Here is a 14,276-nt window from a genome sequence, read left to right as displayed (position 1 = left end):
ACTGACGTACCCTCACCCTCCCACCCTACTGGCTCACTCTGCCCTCTTTCAGTCTTGCCGTTCCCTACTACCACCCTCACCCTCACCCTCACTGCTCCTCAGGAGGCTGACTCACAGACCCCCTTCCTTGCACGTTCACTTGGATATCCCCCCACTTACTCCTCCCCTCCCTCCTCCCTCCCTCCTTATTCATTCTTCCACTCTTACTCCTTCCTCCCTCTGAACACCTCCACCACCCCCCCCCACCCGAACTCCTTCCTCCATCCGTACCCCACAATCTCACCCTCCCCGACAACTTTGTTCCTTTGCTACCCCCACCCCCACCCCCACCCCCACCCCCACTGCCTGTACACCCTCCTCTCCCACTCACAGCTGGAGCCTCCTCTCCACCCCCACTCGACAACCCTGCACGACAGCCCACGGCCAAGACACTGATGACCTGGATCAGACCCCAAACCTCAGGGGTGAGCTTCCACCTTCCGTCAGCTGCTTCCCGGTGCAATCGATTCCCGGCCTTCCCACCATATTGTCCGTTCCCGCCTGTCAAGGTGCCCAACCCCAAGGCGGGGGGGGGGATGGAAAATTCCCTTATTCTTCTCCAGGTTTTTACTCCCAGTAGCGTTTCAGGAGATGAATCTTTAATCACTGGTGACTGACATGCAATCCTGGAGATTGGCAAACTCCGATTTAAGGGAGAAGCCGGATAAACACACGAGGGAGAGAATTGGAAGAGAAGGAGATGGGGATAGGCCGAGATGAAGTAGAATTACCTGGAAAAACTCAGCTGGTCTGGCAGCATCAAACAGTCCTGTCGAAGGGTCATGAGGACTCGAAACGTCAACTCTTTTCTTCTCCGCCGATGCTGCCAGACCTGCTGAGTTTTTCCAGGTAATTCTGTTTTTGTTTTGGATTTCCAGCATCCGCAGTTTTTTTGTTTTTATCTGAGATGAAGTAGGGAGTAGGGTGGGAGGAGGCTCATGTGGAACAAAAAGACCAGTACAGGCCTGAAGGGCAGAACGGCCTCTTTCTGTGTTGTTAAACTTTCAAAAGAGCCAGAGGGGGAGATGAGGAGTGTTTTTTACACAGCGAGTGGCTGTGATCTGGAAGGCGCTGCTTAAGGGCGGTGGAAGCAGATTCAATAATAACTTTCAGAAGGGAATTGGACAAATACTTGAAAAGGAATAAAGATTGCAGGGATATGGGGAAAGGGAGGGAGTGGAAAAATTTGGATAGGTCTTTCAAAGTGCCAGTGCAGGCATGATGAGCTGAATGGCCTCCTCCTGTTCTACAATGTTCTGTCATATTCTATGTGATATTTCTGAATCCGACACCTGCTGTACAATTCTGGTATTTTGTGTTTTTTTTTTATTGCAATTATCAAGTTATTAATTCCACTGATGCATGGTTTAAAATAAAACCTAAAAGATCTGGTTTGACTACTTTAGACTTGAGCTTAAAAATCGGAGGCTTTTATCATGGTTGTGGTTCTTATTCTGCAGCTGGTTTGTTCTGCCTTTCTGGCTGCTTTTCTGTTGTATTAGGGGCCTGAATGTCAGGCGTTGTTGCTTCTGCTTTTGCTTGAAGCTCTTGGCATTCATTCTCAGCTGCAAAGTTCCAGTCAACAACAGCGACAGACTGCAACTCCCAGACTGCAGCAGGAGCCAATGAGGAGTCTAGTGGGTGTACCCTCAGCCGGAGCTGTTGTATGAAAGGCTGTGTGTGTGTGTGTGTGTGTGGTATGTGTGTGTAAGTGTGTGATTGCGGACAGCGTCTGATGGAGAACAGGGAAAGAGGCAGCTCCAGCTCCAGCTCCTGTTCAGCTCTGCAGTCCCCGAGTGCCACTCTCGCTGTGTCGAGCATTCCCTCTCACCCCAGACTCCAGCTTCGATGAGATTCTTTAGGCTCACCTTCAAGTGTTTTGTGGATTGCTTCTGAAATCTTTCGACCTGCTGGCTTTGTATTTAAATCATCTCAGACCCATCTTTGTACCATGTTATCAGCCCCAAAACAGCTTCACTCAGGTAGGTGGTGGTTTGCTGAGGTTGCCTTGACTTTACACTGAAAATTCTCACCTTCACTTCAAAGCTACGCTTTACTTATTCAGAGAAGGAATGCAAGTGGGAAATGTATTTTTTTTTTGGATACAGACTTTCCAAATATATCTGGGTTTAATTCTCATGCAGTCAATTAACAGCGTTTTTCAAATGGGGCTGTTTTTTCTGACTGACGCCAAGAGTCTGTGGTCAGAGAAGTGAAGCCCCTGATTTAATGTGCTGGCAAATCAGAGAGCGTGAGTGTGATAGAGGCATTAAAGGGCTGACAGTAAGTTCACCTTCTGTGAGGTACTGAGAAGTGCATCATATGCATCAAGCCAGCAATGCAGCGAAATCTGGCCACTTGGCAAATTTAAATGAAAGAAACAGCATAACCAAAAGTACCCGTCCCAAAATGATTATGATTTCACAAGGCTGGCGTGCTAATGCTGCAGTAATCTGTAGTGGAAACTGTTTCCTAATATGGGAACGTGGGCAGTTTGCCCCTCTCACTTGCCCCCTGTGCATCCCCTGTAAACACAACTCCCCCCCCGACCCCCGATTTCATCTTGAACTGGGCCGCAGTCTGAAAGCCCGGCTTCAACGGGCAGGGGCCCAGCCCCAGGGGTTCACTGACTGCCGTCTTCCATTCATTGTCCTCCCTCCTCCCTCCTCCCTCCCCGGCACGATTTTTCTCACCTGCCTCCTGATCTTTGCAGCCCCACCATCCCGGTGTGTCGGAGCTGATCCCTGACTCACCTGCTGAGGGAGCGTCACTCAATGAGGCAGTTTTCCTTCGAGGAGCTTTGCCAAAATTAAAAATGGAAAAAAAATCTGTGGAGAAAGGTGTCAGGGTTTGTCTCCGATGGCCCCTTGTTACCCGGTTATTTGAGTACGAGTAGAGTCCTCAGCTGAAGCCCCCTGTACGGTTAAAACTCCTCAACATCAGAATGAAACCAATTGTTCAGAGGTTCGAGGGGCAAAGTTGATTCCAAGACTGGCAAATGGTTCACATACAGAACAGGGACAGAGAGATCTGGGCGTGTGCACAAATCTTTAAGGAGACATTGGGAAGGCTGTTTATAACAGTACACAGGATCCGTGGCTATCAGGCATCGAGTGCACGAGCAAGTGGTTATGGTGAACCTTAAACACAGGGTTAGGCCTTGGCTGAAGCATTTTGTCCCATGCTGGGCTCCACCTTGGAGGAAGGCCTGGCAGAGGCTGAGATTTACCACGATGGTTCCAGGGGACGAGGGACTTCAGCTAATGTTGAGAGACGGGAGAAGCTGGGATTGTTATGCTTGGAATGGAGAGATTCAGGGGAGACTTAATAGAGGTGTTCAAAATGATGAGGGGTTTTTGTAGAGTAGATAGGGAGAAGCTGTTTGCAGTGGCTGGAGGGTCAGTAACCAGGGGGACACGGATTGAAGAGAATCGACAAAAGTACTAGGGTGGAGGGGAGTTGAGAATTTCTTTACGCGGTGAATTGTGATCTGGAATGTGCTGCCTGAAAGGGCGGTGGAAGCAGATTCAATAGGAACTTTCAAAAGGGAATTGGATAAATACTGGAAAAAGAGAAATTTTCAGGGCTTGGGAAAGAGCAGAGGGAGTGGGATTAATTAGATTGTTTGTTCATAAGCACAATGGACTGTACATCCTTCCCTGGTTAGCCAGATTCTATGATTCATTGCTGAAGATTCTAAATTAGGGTCGATAGAGGGAAGCTATTTCCTCTGGTGAGGGAGCCCAGAACAAGGGGGGAAGCCTTAAAATGAGAGGCAGTCTGTTCAGGGGGGATGCGAGAAACACAGAGGAGATGGGAATCTGGAACTCTCTCCCCCAAAAAACTGTTAGCAATGGGGTCAATTGAAAATTTCAAGACAAAGATTACTCAGATTTATGTTGGAATGCAGTGTGATCATGGTCATACTAACTGAAGCATAAATCACTCAAAACTTACCAATAATTGAGTGAGTTTGACAAATTCATCCAGACACCTCACAGCTGACAAGTGTGGGTTGAAAAAATTGGGCCATTGTGAAGGTTTCCTGAGTTTTAGCTCAGATATAAAATTCAGGCAAGTTTCCTTCTACAGTTAATTTACACAATGTCAGAGCTGGTGGTGTCAGCGCAGAGGGAGCTTTACTCTATATCTAACCCCGTGCAGTACCTGTCCTGGGAGTGTTTGATGGGGACAGTGTAGAGGGAACTTTACTCTGTATCTAACCCCGTACTGTACCTGTCCTGGGAGTGTTTGATGGGGACAGTGTAGAGGGAGATTTACTCTATATCTAACCCCGTGCAGTACCTGTCCTGGGAGTGTTTGATGGGGACAGTGTAGAGGGAACTTTACTCTGTATCTAACCCCGTGCTGTACCTGTCCTGGGAGTGTTTGATGGGGACAGTGTAGAGGGAACTTTACTCTGTATCTAACCCCGTGCAGTACCTGTCCTGGGAGTGTTTGATGGGGACAGTGTAGAGGGAACTTTACTCTGTATCTAACCCCGTGCTGTACCTGCCCTGGGAGTGTTTGATGGGGACAGTGTAGAGGGAGCTTTACTCTGTATGTAACCCCGTGCTGTACCTGTCCTGGGAGTGTTTGATGGGGACGGTGTAGAGGGAACTTTACTCTGTATCTAACCCCATGCTGTACCTGTCCTGGGAGTGTTTGATGGGGACAGTGTAGAGGGAGATTTACTCTGTATCTAACCCCGTGCTGTACCTGTTCTGGGAGTGTTTGGTGGGGACGGTGTAGAGGGAAACATGCTCCGTTGCCAGTGTTTGCATTTTGTTGACCACCGTGGGGTCGGTATGATTTTCACTCTTGTTATATTTTTCCAGGTTTTTGACTGTTGTTTCCCCTCAGATGGGGAGTTGTCTTCTGACGAGTGTCAAGGTCCCAGAGCTGCATCACTGTGCAGTGGGATTGCCAATACTTGCACAGCATCTTAATTCTCAATGTGACATTCCCAGTAATATGTATTGGAGGAAGCATTCCCCATTTGCAGACGTCAGTGATGATGTGGTTTGTTGTGCGTTGCAGTGTTTTCTCTCCTCCTCCTATTATTTTACTTGGGCTGATTTTATTTGATTGTCAATCAGTCCCCCACTGTCTCTCTGTCATCTTTCTCATTCTGCTTCTTGAGAAATGATGGCTCAGTTCATATTGATAATTGAGACACTCTGTCCCTGGGAGCCTGGTCACATCACTGCCAGAGTTTCGTTACAAAGGAGCATCAGGAAGGAAACCAAGGCTTCGATTAGGGCCCGGTTTCAGGCTGAGCTTTGAATTCTCTCACAATCAATGCAGAGAGATAATCTTCCAGCAGGATGAAAGGTCAGAGCCTGCCTGTGTCTGCTCCATATTCACAATTACATCTTGCCAGGGATACTCAGTGATCCAGTATCTCAGGCAGCAGCAGGGTAGAGAGAAGCTCCATCAGGGCTGTAATATTCCCAGGAGACAGGGAGCTCTTCCAATGTCTTAGTAGCACATGCACTGTCCAGAGTCCCACACTGAACACAAAACACTTACAACCGAATCCCTCTGAATTGCTGCATTATTTACAGAGCTCCGGCACTCTTTGAATGGATTGGTTTTGCTTCAATATGAGAGAAAGAGAGAAGCAAAAGAGGAGAGATAGAATTGAAGTAGGTGAGAGAAACACAGGGAACAAGAGACATGTAAAGAGAGAAAAACAATGAAGCACAAACACTAATAAATGAGAAATAGAAACTGAAGAGATAGAAATAAGGAGAGGGGGAGAGGAAAGAGGGAGAACAGGAGAGAGAGAGAGAGAGAGAGTGATGAAGGTTTTGGGGCTACATTGCTCCATAGACTTGGATGTCAGAAGAGATTGAGGCTCCTATCTGCTTGTGGTAACCATTCACTGTTTGACACACAGATCCCTTTGACACAATCCTGACTCCTGTGCCGTCTGTTACCTGGCGCTGTAACTACTTCCCCTTTTAATAATATATTAAACACAAGCACCCTGGGGCTGCTCGATAAAGTAATGCAGCTGTTCAGCTGGATTTGGCTATCTCCCATTGTTCACAGAAACAGAGAGAGAGAGAGATGGAGAGGAACAGAAAGGGAAAGAGGGAGAGCAGTGAAGAGAAGGGGCAAGAAACACAGAAAGAGAGAGAGTAAAAATGCAGAGTGAGAGAGGGTGAGAAACAGAGCAAGGCAGTCAACACAGCAAGAGGGAGAGAAAAATGGAGATTTGGAGTGAAACATGGGGAGACAGAGGGAAAAATGGACAAGAGAGGAATCTTGGAACTCACAAGGAACTCTGTAATCACAACAGGATCCTTGCCCCGATTTAAAATAGTTTTGGAAGTCAAACCTAAGTCAGCAGCTTTTTAAATCATCAGGTATTCTATCATTTTCAAAACTTTGAGGGAATGAGGTCAGGAACGGAACCTGTTCCTGACAATCCTGACGGATTGGAGATCACTGTTCAATGTTGAGACAATAAAGCTCCTTGTTTCTGTAACTTCAAACCACCTGGAAATAGGATGGGTGTGTGTGTGTTTGTGTGTGTGTGTGGGGGGCATGGGGCATGGGTGGGTGTGTGTAGGTGTCTGCATGTGTGAATGTAGGGGTGTGTGTGTGTGTGTGTGTGTGTGTAGCGGTGTTTGTGTCGGGGTGTGTGTGTGTAGGTGTGTGCGAGTGTGTGCGAGTTTGTACAGGTATAGGTGGGTGTATGTGTAGCGGTGTGTGCGTGAGTGTGTGTGTGAGTGTGTGCATGTGTGCGGGTGTGCGCAGGTTGGGGTGTGTGTGTGTGTGTGTGTGGGTGTGTGTGTGGGTGTGTGTGCGGGTGTGTGTGTGGGTGTGTGTGTGTGTGGGTGTGTGTGTGTGTGTGTGTGTGTGTGGGTGTGTGCGTGTGTGGGTGTGCGCAGGTTGGTGTGTGTGTGTGTGTGTGTGTGTGTGTGGGTGTGTGTGTGGGTGTGTGGGTGTGGGTGTGGGTGTGTGTGTGGCTGTGTGTGTGTGGCTGTGTGTGTGTGGCTGTGTGTGTGTGGGTGTGTGTGTGTGTGGGTGTGGGTGTGTGTGTGGGTGTGTGTGTGTGTGTGGGTGTGTGTGTGTGTGTGTGTGCGCAGGTTGGTGTGTGTGTGTGTGTGTGTGTGTGTGTGGGTGTGTGCGTGTGTGGGTGTGCGCAGGTTGGTGTGTGTGTGTGTGTGTGTGTGGGTGTGTGTGTGTGGGTGTGTGTGTGGCTGTGTGTGTGTGGGTGTCTGTGTGTGGGTGTGTGTGTGGGTGTGTGTGTGTGTGGGTGTGTGTGTGTGTGTGGGTGTGTGTGTGGGTGTGTGTGTGGGTGTGTGTGTGTGTGGGTGTGTGTGTGGGTGTGTGTGTGGCTGTGTGTGTGTGTGTGTGTGTGTGCGCAGGTTGGTGTGTGTGTGTGTGTGTGTGTGTGTGTGGGTGTGTGCGTGTGTGGGTGTGCGCAGGTTGGTGTGTGTGTGTGTGTGTGTGTGTGGGTGTGTGTGTGTGGGTGTGTGGGTGTGGGTGTGGGTGTGTGTGTGGGTGTGTGTGTGGCTGTGTGTGTGTGGGTGTCTGTGTGTGGGTGTGTGTGTGTGTGTGTGTGCGCAGGTTGGTGTGTGTGTGTGTGTGTGTGTGTGTGTGGGTGTGTGTGTGGGTGTGTGTGTGGGTGTGTGTGTGTGTGGGTGTGTGTGTGGGTGTCTGTGTGTGCTCTGAAATTACTGTGCCCTTGGTCTATAGCCACTTGAATTGAATTTGTTTTGCTGAGACATTGTGTGACTCATTGAGGTGTCATTTGGAACATTCCTGCAGTTTGACATTGTCTATCCTGCAGTGACACACACACCATCCAGTCTGATCGAGGTGAATGGTCCATGTGACCGACACTGCAGTGCTGGTCCTCCAGCTGATTTATAATCACCCAGACCTGCTTTCATCTCTCACAGAATCACAGGAAGGTTACAGCACCGATGGAGGCCATTCGGCCCATCATGTCTGTGCTGGCCCTCTGAGGGAGCAATTTACCCAGCGCCACTCCCCGGCCTTTTCCCTGTGACCCGGCACGTTCTTCCTGTTCAGATAATTATCCAATTCCCTGTTGAAAGTCCGATTGACCCTGTCTCCCCCACACTCTCAGGCAGCACATTCCAGGCCCTAACCCACTCGCTGTGTGGAAACGTTTCCCCTCCTGTCGCCATTGCTTCATTAGGAGCAGCTACTCGGCTGCATCTGTGACCTCACATTCTATGAACCTGTGCTCTGTCAACCCCGTGCTCTGTGACCCTGCGCCCTGTGACCCCGCGCTCTGTGACCCCACGCCCTGCAACCCCCCGCTCTGTGACCCCGGGCCCTGCGACGGGGCGCTATATGACCCTGAGCTCTGTGACCCCGCACTCTGTGACCCCGCGATCTGTGACCCCACGCCCTGCGACCCCCCGCTCTGCGACCCCGGGCCCTGCAACCGGGTGCTCTGTGACCCCGCGCTCTGTGACCCTGCGCTCTGTGACCCCGCGCTCTGTGACCCCGCACTCTGTGACCCCACGCTCTGCGACCCTGCGCCCTGTGACCGGGTGCTCTGTGACCCCGCACTCTGTGACCCCGCGCTCTGTGATCCTACGCTCTGTGACCCCGCGCTCTGTGACCCTGGCTCTGCAACCCCGCGCTCTGTGACCCCGCGCTCTGTGACCCCACGCCCTGCGACCGCCCGCTCTGTGACCCCAGGCCCTGTGACCGGGTGCTCTGTGACCCCGCGCTCTGTGATCCTGTGCTCTGTGACCCCGCGCTCTGTGACGCCGCACTCTGTGACCCCGCGCTCTGTGACCCTGCGCCCTGCGACCGGGTGCTCTGTGACCCCGCGCTCTGTGACCCCGTGCTCTGTGATCCTGGCTCTGCGACCCCGCGCTCTGTGACCCTGCGCTCTGTGACCCCGCGCTCTGTAACGCCGCACTCTGTGACCCCGCGCTCTGTGACCCTGCGCCCTGCGACCGGGCGCTATGTGACCCTGCGCTCTGTGACCCCGCAATCTGTGACCCCGCGCTCTGTACCCGCGCTCTGCGACCCCGCGCTCTGTGAACCCGCGCCCTGTGACCCCACGCCCTGTGACCCCGTGCTCTGTGACCCCGCGCTCTGTGACCCTGGCTCTGCGACCCCGCGCTCTGCGACCCCCGCGCTCTGTGACCCCGCGCTCTGTGACCCTGGCTCTGCGACCCCGCGCTCTGTGACCCCGCGCTCTGTGACCCCACGCCCTGCGACCCCCCGCTCTGTGACCCCAGGCCCTGCGACCGGGTGCTCTGTGACCCCGCTCTCTGACCCTGCGCTCTGTGACCCCGCGCTCTGTGACCCTGGCTCTGCGACCCCGCGCTCTGTGACCCCACGCTCTGTGACCCCGCGCTCTGCGACCCCGCGCTCTGTGACCCCGCAATCTGTGACCCCGCGCTCTGCGATGCTGCTGTTGTCATTTGGTCAGGAGGAACCTTCCCCACCTCATTAAACTGCCCCAACTTCCCTCCCTACAACCTCGTCCCTTTCCTTCACCCCCTCACCCCCCAAACCTGCTCTTCGTCGCTTCCGCTGAGGCTCTGCCCCTTCACCCCCCTCACCCCCCTCACCCCCTCAAACCCCTCAACCCCCCTCACCCCTCTCACCCCCCTCACCCCCTCAAACCCCTCAACCCCCCTCACCCCCCTCATCCCCTCACCCCCCTCACCCCCTCAAACCCCTCAACCCCCCTCACCCCTCTCACCCCCCTCACCCCCCTCACACCCTCATCCCCTCACCCCCCTCACCCCTCTCACCCCCCTCACCCCCCTCACACCCTCATCCCCTCACCCCCCTCACCCCCTCACCCCCTCACCCCCTCATCCCCCTCATCCCCTCACCCCCTCACCCCCCTCACCCCCTCACCCCCCTCAACCCCATCACCCCCTCACCCCCCTCAACCCCATCACCCCCTCACCCCCCTCAACCCCATCACCCCCTCACCCCCCCTCAACCCCATCACCCCCTCACCCCCCTCACCCCCCTCATCCCCTCACCCCCCTCATCCCCCTCATCCCCTCACCCCCCTCACCCCCCTCACCCCCTCACCCCCCTCAACCCCATCACCCCCTCACCCCCCTCAACCCCATCACCCCCTCACCCCCCTCAACCCCATCACCCCCTCACCCCCCTCAACCCCATCACCCCCTCACCCCCCTCACCCCCCTCATCCCCCTCATCCCCTCACCCCCCTCATCCCCCTCATCCCCTCACCCCCCTCACCCCCCTCACCCCCCTCACCCCCCTCAACCCCATCACCCCCTCACCCCCCTCAACCCTCTCACCCCCTCACCCCCCTCAACCCCATCACCCCCTCACCCCCCTCAACCCTCTCACCCCCTCACCCCCCTCAACCCCATCACCCCCCTCACCCCCCTCATCCCCCTCATCCCCTCACCCCCCTCACCCCCCTCACCCCCCTCACCCCCCTCACCCCCCTCACCCCCCTCACCCCCCTCATCCCCCTCACCCCCCTCACCCCCCTCATCCCCTCACCCCCCTCACCCCCCTCACCCCCCTCACCCCCCTCACCCCCCTCACCCCCCCTCATCCCCTCACCCCCCTCACCCCCCTCACCCCCCTCACCCCCCTCACCCCCCTCAACCCCATCACCCCCTCACCCCCCTCAACCCTCTCACCCCCTCACCCCCTCAAACCCCTCAACCCCCCTCACCCTCCCTCACCCCCCTCACCCCCCTCTCCCCCCTCTCCCCCTCTCCCCCTCTCCCCCTCACCCCCTCAACCCCCTCCTCCCCTCAACCCTCTCACCCCCTCACCCCCCTCACCCCCCTCATCCCCCTCATCCCCTCACCCCCCTCACCCCCCTCACCCCTCCTCACCCCCCTCACCCCCCTCTCACCCTCTCACCCCCCTCCTCACCCTCTCACCCCCTCAGCCCCTCAAACCCCTCAACCCCCTCAAACCCCTCACCCCTCCTCACCCCCTCACCCCCCCTCTCACCCTCTCACCCCCCTCCTCACCTCCTCACCCCCTCACCTCCCACAGCCTCTCAATCTCATCAGCTGCTGGGCCAGTGTTAAATTCAGCAGCGCCGGCACCTTCCCTGTCAGAGCTGGTTTCTTGCAGCCCTGTCATAAATATCAAGGCCAGTGTCTCTACCAAGTATTAAAATGCTGCAGCTCGGACATTGTAAGTGTTTCCCTGTGGTGTGAGGTAGCACCAAGCCTGAAAGGTAGACCAGGAACTCGGAGCTGGCTTTTACAGCCCTGGACCTGACCTGCAGAATGAGGATGAGACTTTCAAAAGATCAACAAAGCTGCAGTGGAATGAGTTTAAAGACAGTGTAAATGAATCTTAGTGAAGATACAGGGAGCGAGAAAGCAGATATTAACAAAACAGAGCGGCTGGAACGACTACAAAGGCTGTTTGAGGTACAGGAGACAGTGATCACCATTGGAGAGCGGGTGTGACGCTGCTGCAGATGATGCCTGGTGGGCCTCCGGTGTCAGGGGGTGGGGGGCTCTTCGGGGTCCTGAGGTTGAGTGGCTGCTGGCGAATCTAAGGGAGAACAAGAAGTCATCACACTGTCACTGTGCGTGCCAGGCACCCTGGTGAGATAATGGAGATCTGCATCATGGTGCCATCATCTTTCAGTGATCAATGGGGACTCCAGATTCGAGGATCCCATCAATGAAGAGACTGCACTAGAATGGTTGCACAATCTGAAACTCTCACCTCTGTGCACTGAACTCTTATCTTGGGGCTGCGGGGGGGTGGTGGGGAATGGCCACATCTTAACACTTCAACACACTGACCCAAGGCAACACGGTGCTCACCCTTCCTGAGTGCAGCGGGTCATGGAAGCTCTTCCAACACTGCACCCAATGCCACCATGTCATGGCTGCTGACCAACGCTGCCACCTTCTCCTGTGCCCTCTTTGTGAGGTGTGGTGGCCGCCTCCTCCCACCAACGGGGACAAGGGTGCCCCCTCCTGGCAGCCACCTCCTCCAGGAGGGCAACAAGGCACTCATCCAAGAAGGGGGGGGGGGGGGCCGAGTGTCCACCCAACCTGCCCTCCCTCCTGGTATCTCCAGCACACTCGACTCCATCACGTTAGGTAATGAGAGGCAGAAGAGACGTTCTTCATGGGCAGTCTTCCGGGGGCCCATGCTGATTTAAAACCAGCCGCCGGGTCACCATTAGACCCCCATTGGACAGACCCCCACCCTTTCCTTGACCATTGGGGAGCTGCATTTCATGCTGGGTGGGTCTTAATTCTGCCCGTGGTTTTCCACATGAGTGGGGATGGGGAGGGAGGTGGTTCCTGAGACCATAGTAGCAGTGGTGGGGGTGGGAGTGGGAGAGGGGGTTTAAAATCAACTAAAACTTATAGTTTGTCTTCATGAGTTACAACATTACCATCTCTCTGCTGGCCAACACATTCACTGGCAGCTACTCCCACTCGGACCACCCAAACTCACCCTGGATACTCCCAAGCTATATCAGGCTCCCTGAAAAATATGGGACAAGAGTGTCCCTTAAGGTCCACAGGATAAATCGTTAAAATAGGGAACAATCCCTTAAGGGACAGCTGGTCAGCCAGAGCAGCATTGTGAATCTGGGGCCCTCGTTCTATAAGCGACATGGGAGTTAATTTTGTCCTAATGTCTTCTAAACTGAAGCAACATTACTCTTTTTTTTTTAGAAATGATCTTTTCCAAGAGATAAAACCGGTGCTGTGTTATGAAAGGCCCTGTTGGATATTCTGGCCACAAAATGGCCGCCCATAGCAACCCGAAGGGGAAATTGAAGCCAATTAACTTGATTTGTGAAAGAGTCACTGGGAGTGGGATGGATTCTCTTATTGACGCTGATTGTTCAGGCAGTGCCTAACATTCAAGTCCACTCCGGCTCGAATGATTTTAATTAAATTACACGGTTGCTGTGGGCAGTTGCACCTGCTGATTGGAACTGGCTTCACTAAAGTGACCTGAAATTGCTCTCACGGGTGGTAAGTGCCAGTAACAGTGAGCGGCCTCCTGGTTGCTATGACTTTAGATATTGAGACATTTACTTTTATTAACTTTAACAGCATCAGAACTTGCTACGATTAAAGTAGAATACTGTGGTTGCTGGAAATCTGAAATAAAAACAGAAAATGCTGGAAAAACTCAGCAGGTCTGACGACATCTGTGGAGAGGGAGAAACAGAGTTAACGTTTCCAGTCCCTAAGACTCTTCTTCAAAGCTAAAGAGAAGTAGAAATGTGATGGATTTTATACTGTTTCCTCCTATCTTGACTCCATTCTCTCTCCCCTTGGCCATTCTCTTCCCATCCACATCCGTGATTCCTCTGACAACCTACATCACATCAACAATTTCCAGTTCCCTGGCCCCAACCGCTTCCTCTTCACCATGGATGTCCAATCCCTCTACACCTCCATCCTCCACCAGGATGGTCTGAGGGCCCTTAGCTTCTTCCTCGAACAGAGGCCCGAACAATCCCCATCCACCACTACTCTCCTCCGTCTGGCTGAACTTGTTCTCACGCTGAACAATTTCTCCTTCAACTCCTCTCACTTCCTCCAAATAAAAGGTGTGGCTATGGGTACCCGCATGGGCCCCAGCTATGCCTGTCTCTTTATGGGGTATGTGGAACATTCCTTGTTCCAGTCCTACTCCGGCCCCCTTCCACAACTCTTTCTCCGGTACATCGATGATTACTTCGGTGCTGCTTCATGCTCTCGTCTGGACCTGGAAAAATTAATCTATTTTGCTTCCAATTTCCATCCATCCATCACCTTCACATGGTCCATCTCTGACACTTGCCCTCCTTGATCTCTCTGTCTCAATCTCTGGTGATAGACTGTCCACCAATATCCATTACAAGCCTACCGACTCCCACAGCTACCTTGACTACAGCTCCTCACACCCCACTTCCTGTAAGGACTCCATCCCATTCTCTCAGTTCCTTCGCCTCCGTCGCATCTGTTCCAATGATGCTACCTTCAAAAACAGTTTCTCTGACATGTCTTCCTTTCTTCTTAACCAAGGTTTCCCACCCACTATTGTTGACAGGACCTCAACCATGTCTGACCCATCTCCCACGTGTCTGCCCTCACACCTTCCTCTCCCTCCCAGAACCATGATAGGGTCCCCTTTGTCCTCACTTTTCACCCCACCAGCCTCCACATTTAAAGGATCATCCTCCGCCATTTCCGTCAACTCCAGCATGATGCCACCACCAAACACATCTTCCTCTCAGC

The 14,276-nt window shown here is 53.4% G+C and overlaps 1 protein-coding gene across 1 annotated transcript in view; it reads left to right on the top strand.

The window, feature by feature from the left end:
• The first annotated feature begins 1,692 nt into the window (after window positions 1-1,692).
• Window positions 1,693-14,276, top strand: part of LOC121279914 (sodium- and chloride-dependent creatine transporter 1-like) — a 320,312-nt gene continuing 307,728 nt past the window's right edge. The window contains exon 1 of the mRNA XM_041191475.1: window positions 1,693-2,021. Coding sequence (XP_041047409.1) covers window positions 1,991-2,021 — 31 coding nt within the window. The 5' untranslated portion in view covers window positions 1,693-1,990. The remainder of the gene's footprint in view (window positions 2,022-14,276) is intronic.

Source organism: Carcharodon carcharias, chromosome 7 (genome assembly GCF_017639515.1).
Source record: "Carcharodon carcharias isolate sCarCar2 chromosome 7, sCarCar2.pri, whole genome shotgun sequence".
NCBI lineage: Eukaryota > Metazoa > Chordata > Chondrichthyes > Lamniformes > Lamnidae > Carcharodon > Carcharodon carcharias.
Note: the sequence above shows the minus strand (reverse complement) of the source record. Positions and strands in the feature narration are given on the sequence as shown.